General features: G+C 36.5%; 1 protein-coding gene and 1 pseudogene across 1 annotated transcript; one reads left to right on the top strand and one right to left on the bottom strand.

Moving 5' to 3' along the window:
- Window positions 1-6: 6 nt before the first annotated feature.
- Window positions 7-1651, top strand: LOC124941247 (huntingtin-interacting protein K-like; the record flags this gene model as incomplete). Its single annotated transcript, XM_047481542.1, is given in 5 exon segments — window positions 7-28; window positions 31-47; window positions 166-221; window positions 1104-1170; window positions 1265-1651. Coding segments are annotated over 5 exon segments (243 nt in total), but the record flags the coding sequence as incomplete, so codon positions are not given.
- Window positions 1652-1798: 147 nt separating this feature from the next.
- LOC124941248 lies at window positions 1799-6979 on the bottom strand (annotated as a pseudogene).
- Window positions 6980-8496: the final 1517 nt, after the last annotated feature.

The raw sequence follows: 8496 nt of genomic DNA, 5'->3' as shown, positions 1-8496 counted from the left end.
ACCGATCATGTCGAAGATCGCCAGCTTGATTCACCCGCGTTCAAGAGGTAAAACTTGTTTTTGAACAGACGTATCATGAATCGTTGTATTTGTATACTTATAGATGCTAGCATGAGTATATTCTCAGAATGAGCCCCTATTTAATTGTTATTGTTTTCGTGGTAGGCTATGGCGTCGATTGCCGCAGCTAAGGAAGCTGATTTGAATGCAATGAGATTGAGGTTCGTCTCGTTCGCAATTTACCATCAAACAGCATCTTTCTATTATAGATATGGTTCATATGTGAAATTTAAGCTATTAGGAGTAAAATCCACTATCCCTGGCCATTTTGTTTATCTTAAAGGCAAAAATCTTCTCTTTTTGGAATCTATTTAGAATCTGTGATTTTTTCCTGGTAGAATTCTCAACTAGTTCATGTCTTATAACAAATGTTGGAGTTTTCTGATACCTCGTTCTGTTATTGCTTTTCGATGTTGTTTGAGTGAAATCAACAATGGGTGAAATCACCATTGCTCCTTTCATTGGCCAAAGGAGCCATGCCAGCCCTGTTATCAGTTTCTCCATGTGTGTGAAATCTTGAGGTGAGGTGTAGTGGGGTTGTGTGTTATGCAAGCCAATATTCAAACTAGATTTCAGTCACCTATGGTCCTGTGTAACCCACGTTGGATTTTCTCATGTTTGATTCTTTTGTTCTGTGATTTGTATCGGGTGAATGCTTTCTTTTATGTAAATGTCTCATTTATCTCCTGTTTTTATCGGATCCCATTGGTCCTTTGTAATCTCTGTACTGTAATTGTGTGTTTATTTATATGATGAAGGTGATATTTGCATTTACCATAGTTTTAATGAACATTTCTTTCGAAAGAAAAAACTAAGGTTGAAGCTTTTGTTAGTACAAGGTGCTGTCTAGTAGCTGGTCTTTAAAGTAGTGTCGGAAGAAAGAATCCATTTTTAAACGATAGGTTATAGTTGTTAAAAGATGTGGTTGAGTCATAAAATCCAAGCTTCAAGAACCGAAATGCTCTTTTATCATTTTCTTAGCATTAGAGTCTATTCCTATTATTATGCCATTTGGACATGATCACAAATTTGGTTCTCCTCAGGGAGAAGGAACTGGCTGCTGTGAAGATCAACGCTGCTGAGATCGACATAATTGCAAATGAGCTAGAGGTTGATGTTCGTTTCCCCTTTTCCATTTTCCTCTACAACTGCTGGCTTATCAATTATGTATGTTAATGCAATTTTCCATGACATTCGTTAACAGCTGGATAAGAAGGTGGCTGAAAGGACTTTACGTGAACACAAAGGTGACGCTGTTGCTGCCATCAGATACTTGCTTCGCTAGGTGACCTTAACTAGGTATTGATTTCTGTAACCAAAGGGAAACAAATGTTGTCTTTCATTTGCATTTTTCATGGAGAGGTGACTATTGATCATGTCTATGCCAATACCCTGCTGCAGCAGCAATACTTTTTATCGAGTTGAAACATTATGTTTTGTGATTTGTATCTTAGTACATGACTCTTAGTCTCTTACTATGGAAATTCTCCTATTTGTGATACGCAATTTATGTTCACTATAGCTATCATTAAGGTGGTATACAAATGTGCATGAACAGATTGTGTTTGTTCTTGTGGTATTTTTCCCTTCACACATGATCAGTAGAAATTCATAATATGCTGCTTGTCAAAAAAGAGATGTTTGTTTACCCTTTTTTACAAATGAAAATCACATATTAAAGTAATAGTCATATCTTATTAAGATGATATGCAACCAAAAGGAGCACCAATTAATCATGTCCACACAAGTCAGGATTAGAATAAAATAGCTGATCAACATCATCACATCACATAGGATGATGTACTCTGTTTTTTGAAGTAAAATTAGTAATAAAATCAACCACTCAACCTCATATTAAGTTACAATCTACAGTTTTTACCTCTCAATTGGCTCATCATCTTCATCTAGGGGTGAGCTAGTGCAAACAACACATTATTTGTATTCATGACTGAATCTTTCTAGAAGCAGACATCTCTAGTTGGAAGTTTTTTTTTGGATAGTTCTAAAAGGGCAGTTATCAGTTATCACCCCCCTTGCTCGACGATATTCAAGCCTCTTCTTGGAATGGGAAGCTCGATTGTTACAAGAAAATAGCACCTTTCGGATTCCCTAATGTATTGTACCTCACCGTTCATGAGCTTTAGAATCTTCCTGCACATGCTTAGACCGAGTCCTTCTTGAGTAGACCATCTACTGCTATGGAACATGTCTTGTACAAGCTCTGGTGGAAGTCCTTGTCCCGGGCATGAGATCCTTTTGCATCAAACAAACATTTCTATGTTATTGACACAAAATCATTCCATAAACTAAATAAGCCTTTTTCTCAACAGGAGAAAGATAACACACAAATGCTCAAACCTATCAAAGTTTTAATAATTAATCACATGTTTATCAACTAAAATATAAAAATGGACATTACTTAGGCACTCTGTATATAATTCTAAGTAACTTCTCAAATATATGGTTAGAAAAACGTGTGATTTGAGAAAAATTATGACATTTGTTAAATTGAGTACTTTTTCTAAATTCACCCCTTTTAAAATGTCAAAGGAGGTTGAATAAAAAAAATTGTGAGGTACTGAAAAAGTTGAAAAAATTTGAATAGAGAAAGAATTGGTATTTTATATTAAAGTAAGAAGATATCCATTTGGGATGAATTCTAAAATAACTAAAATTGTTATAACTCGATTACCGTCGAGTGAAAACAACTCAAATTCGAGTCTAAAATTAATCTCAAATAGCTAATGTCTAAATAACCTAATTTTTCATAATATAAGCCCTTATATATTAGACAGTGAGTTAAACAACATTCAAAATAACCCACATCAAACAAAGCCTAGGTATGGATGGTTACCTGAATTCGATATGTACAGTAGTAACTGCACCAGAGACGTGTTTTAGTCTTGGTTGAACCTGAATCTCCACCCAACCTTGTTCAGGAGCATAACGAACCATATTCAACAAGAAGTCAGCTAAGACCTGTTGTGTTCTTGCTTGATCACCATACACAGCTAATGTCTTTATCTCTTCTGGAATATCCCTAATCAACTGAACCCCTTTTTCTCTAAGCAATAACATCACCTGGCTCACTACAGCATCAATCAGGCTCCCAACTAAGAATTCGGCTTTAATCAAGCTCCAATGACCTACCACAACAATTATCAGAACATGCCCACAAACAAAACAATTGTAGCTAAATGAAACCAGCATATACGATACTCACCCGTCGTCGATAATCTCGAGATCAACATCCTTTATTATCTTCAACATCTGTTTCTCACATGAAGCACTTGTCTCTAGAAACTGCTTCTGATCTTCGGTTAAATCAGTTGCCTCCAAAAGCGAATTGGTAAAACGTATACCATTAAGAGGATTCTTTATCTCCTGACAAATGTAAGCCAATTCCTTCATTCTCGCGAAACATTGCTTCTCTTGTTGCCTCTGAACTTTTAAAGCTTGTTGCAGTTCAGGACTTGGTATTTGAATGAAACAGAACGCGCCTATACTTTGTCCATCCATGTTAACCCTCTTATTAGCCGTCAGCAAAGCTTGTACAAACTGCCCGTTTCTGTCAAAGAATGAGAATGGGAATTTATCCGTATCCTGACCTCCAATTGCATTATGCAAAACAATCATGAATTTTGTCATAGCATCCGGGCCTTTTAGCCTACAGCAACTTCCGAAAATCTCTCCAACTAGCATTTTTCCAATAACTTCGCTTCTAGTCCATCCGGTTAGCTTTTCCATTGCGGTGTTCCATTCAGAGCAACAAGTGTTGTCGTCTGAGGCGAATATTGGTGGGATCAATGGGTTGGGGCTGTGTACAATTGCCTTGTAATCTCCTTGAATGTGGATGAATTTGTCCATAACCACTTTCTGACCGGTTACATCCTGACCCACAAAACATACACCCACTATGTTGTTGGCGTAATCTCGGCTATAGCAAGCGTTGACTACCACGAATACAGCCTTTTTGTGTTGCTCAATGCCGAATGTCTTCAGTTTAATTTCTATATTACGATCTTCTTCGCCTGCAAAAATGGAACTTCAATAACAGACTCAGTACCCTTGAATCAATTTGGTTTTTTAAAAGGATTTGAATTTGTATTACTAACTAGGGTCAGTTGATCGCGGTTCAGATTGGTTGTATGAATAAATCAGTTATACCATATCAAGACCTTATGTCCAGAAAATCAGATGTATCAGATATTTAGTAAAACTGGATATCAAAACACTCAATTAAAGGAAATAAAAAATAAAGACACCTAATAGAATAACAATTTTAAATAATTACTAAAGTTGAACAAACTTTGTTAAAGAATATTAAAGGTGGAGTCATGGCCATGAAGGATAAGGATTAAACCATAGTTTGAAAAATTAGAATTAAAAATTCTAACAAATAATAATAGCTAAACATAAAGAGCAAATCTTACATGCTTCAATAGTTAGTTTATATATATGCAGATTATTTGTCCATCTTAGCACCAATGTGTTTTGAATGCAACCAATTTTGTGTACAAACTTGGAGTGATCTTGATTCGGGTTGGTTCAATTTATACTCCTTCAATACCTTGTATTCGAGGGATTAGATATTTTTCGATTTAGTTAGTGTGGGTTCTCATCCTACTACTAACAAAAACGCATAATTGAAAATAAAGTAAACAACAAAGAAAATAAATAATTGCTAGAGAGGCAGGCTACCTTTAAGAGCATTATACAGAAGCTTCTCAACAATAGCTTGAGACTCCTTATAAACAAGATCATGAACCAAAGATTTCTCCATAGCTTCTTCAACAGGCAAACCAGTCAATTCCGCAACTTTAGCATTCCAACCATTTATACACCCATCAACATCCACAGCAAAAATCGGAGCAGTTGCAGTCTCAATCAATCTAACCATCTCTCGCGCAACCGAGCTAAGCTCGTCAATCCCTTGCAATTCCCCACCCCCAACCGGTGCAGGCACAACCGCCTTCGAATTATTATTCCCCTCTGAATCCTTAAACGAATCTCGCAATATAAGCTGCAACGAATGAATTGCATCCATCTCAGCAGTCTCCCATGGCAAACTCCTGCTCTTAACAACTTCTAGAAACGCCTTAAAAGATGATCGCGGATGCATCCTCTGCCCATCGTCTTTATCTTCAGGATGATGCTTAGCACCACCCCATTTAATCTCTTTAGCTGTATGAGATCTGAACCAGAATAAGAAGTCACGTGTAGTAATATAAGCAACAGCCATTCCACAAACCGCGTTCCCTAAGGAGGCTGCACCTTTATAACCTGCATCACCCAAACTGTCTGTGCTTAAACCGGTTGAGTCTCCATGACAGGCCAATAGCCATTCGACTATATCCTTGATCTGAGTTTCGGTTGGTGTGACTCCTAAAGGGTAGTACCGGCCTTGGTAGTAAAGTGCGGCTCCATTGCACTTCACAAGGTCCATTATACTCGGGCTTTGAGTAACAATCCCGGTTGGGGAATCCCTAAGGATCATGTCACACAACAACGTTTGTGTTCTCAGGACATGTTTTTCTGCTAATTGGGAAGCGAGTTGCATTTCCATGTTCAGTTGGAGGCCAAACGCCTGCATTAGGAACTCGCAGGCGTATCGAAGAGGAAATGGAATGCATCTAGCTGAGGTATGATGGCAAACGACGAGCCCCCAGAGCTTCATAGAGTTTCGACCGCCTAAATTTGTTTCATCATCGTTTCCATTTATTATAACCGCCATGGCTAGAGAAGCTATGGAACCCATGTTAGCCATGTATTGGGCATGGCAACCGTGGGGGGCGCGAAGAGTCGAACCTACTAAACAGAGAGGCTGCATGAGGGCGTCGTCTTGAATAACTGGGACGCTTGTTGAATGACAGTCGACGATCATTCTTACTCGATTCTGTTTAAATAGGAATCTAGAGGCTTGAGGGATGTCAGTGGCGGGATAGTGTAAACCGATGTAGGGCTCTAAATCGTGCTTCTTGTTTTCCGCCACAACTTCGCCATGTTCGTCTTCGTGAAACTTGTACACCATTACTCTATCGTAGCCAGTAAGCTCTCTGACGCAGTTGACTACAGTGTCGCATAATAGCTTAATGTCTCCGCCGGGGAGGGATTGTAGATGAGAGATTGCTCGGACTGCGAGCTTTTGCGACTGGACAGCTCCGGCGATGGAGAGAGCAGATCCTCTGTTCTTGCCGGCTCCAAATCGATGACTATACCAACATCGATTCTGTGGAGAATGGCGTAAAAGGGTTTTCCGGAATTCTTAGAGTGAATCCAGACAGGATTCAAAGTGTGACTTCCCGCGCGCCAAATGCCCTCTCGAGCAAGACAGTGCTGGAGGGAGTGAAGAGAGTACGGACGTCGGTTCCGATTGTGAGAATTTCGGGTTTCTCGAGGGTGGGAACAGATTGATGTGTCAAACCTAGCAACTCTTGTGCGTTTTCACTGAAAGCAATGACTCGAAATGAGGATTCCTCAACGGAAATCATACAACCGAAGGGCTGGATGTAACCGCCTCTCTGAATTTTGGTCAAATAAGCGGAAATCTGTAGCTCCGGTACGGATTTAGTAGTGGTTTTGACCGATTGGGTATAATCAAAAGACTTACCTGACTCGCCGGATTGTTCGAAGACGGCGTGGAGGCGAGCGTCGACGGTGTACTGTGCAATGGCTTTATTAGTAGGGTCTCTGACGTAGCTAGTGCCTGAAGACTGAGCTTGAGATTGCTGCTGCTGTTGCTGTTGCTGTTGCGATCCCTTGCTTCCTGAAGTCATTGTTTCTCTTCTCTTCAAGTTGGGAATTCGGAATTGGGATCCGATTTCTCCTTGCTTGTTTATTCACTACTGTTGGATTGAGAATTGATCAAGAAATTCCAAATGATGATAACAACGTTTCATGGTAGTGAGAATGAGAGGATCCAAGAACGAACGCACCCCGTTGAATAAAATAAAAGCTGCTTCCCGCCCCCCCTGATATTTCCTTTCGTTTGTGGTCACCATTCATCCCTTTCTCTTTCCATCCTTTCTTTTTCTTTTTGTATTTCACATATTATTTATTATCATTATTTCTTAAAAGAAAACAATTTTAGTATACAATTTTATTTATTAAAACAACCCCAATTTGGTTGAGATTATTTGAAATATTTTGGTTGAACAAATCCTTACTTAAAAGCAAGGGATGGTTAATTGGTTATTTCATTATATTATTTTTATTATTATATACAACTAGGAAGATATTCATGCGATGCACACGTATAAAAAAAAATATTGTTATAACATCCCACGTTTATCAAGTTTAGTGTTGAATTTAAAATATGAAGTGTTATTAGTTTAGTTGATTAAAAAGTTGTAATTATTTTGTTTTTGTTAGGTTGTGAGTTCGAAACATACCTATAACATTTTTAATTTTATTTTTAATCGTTTAAAGTTTATGAGTGGGTCAACTCAGAATCCGACCCAAGTATCAATTTACTCTCACATATATATCCAAATTAACCACAGTTCTCGACCCGACCGGACACTTTCAAAATTAATTCAAAATTAAGCATTATATATATATATATATATATATATATATATATATATATATATATATATATATATATATATATATATATATATATATATATATAAATTAGTCTAGATTAGATATCAATTATAATATATTTTAGAGCTTCAAAACTTATTTTGAGTAGAGTTGAGTTCCCATTTTGATTTTGTTTTTTTCTCCAACACTAATATATATAATTATATAAAAATATATGATATGACTAATATATATATTTTTTTATATAATTTTAAATTTATTTGTTTTATAATGATATGAATTTTCAATATTAAAATATATTATATAAAAATATCATTTTATATAATTTTATTATAAATTTCTTTTTTAATTTTTTTTTATAAAAAATATGGTATAAATAGGGGTGTTCAATATTTGGTCTGAACGAATATATTATCAAATTCGAGTAAATCGAATTCGAATTATATTTTTGGTTTTCGAATTCAAATACGGTTTTTGGTTTGGTTTCCGAGTTTATGTTTCATCTCGAAAACCAAACCAAAAATCGAATTCATTTTTTATTTTTTATTATTTATTTTTATTATATATTATATAATTTATTACATATTATATATTAAATTATTATGGATTACTTATTAGATCCCTAATATACAACCCAATAGTTCAGTAAATTTATAATTCTTCGTTCATTCTCTCTTTTCTTTATCCGTATACCTTTCTAGCCTTTGTGAACCTTTCAATTGCCCATCTCATCTATAATTTTAAGAATATATAAATTCTTCATCTATCTAGCTATTTCACTAGTAATACTACCACTTTCATCAACACCTCTCCACCGCTATATATTGTCGCCGTCAACACAGTTTTACTTCCGGCGTTCAATTACCGAATATTGACGTTTTGTTACTA

This window comes from Impatiens glandulifera, chromosome 6 (genome assembly GCF_907164915.1).
Source record: "Impatiens glandulifera chromosome 6, dImpGla2.1, whole genome shotgun sequence".
Classification (NCBI taxonomy): Eukaryota; Viridiplantae; Streptophyta; class Magnoliopsida; order Ericales; family Balsaminaceae; genus Impatiens; species Impatiens glandulifera.
The sequence above is the reverse complement of the archived record's forward strand: the minus strand, read 5'-3'. Positions and strand labels throughout refer to the sequence as shown.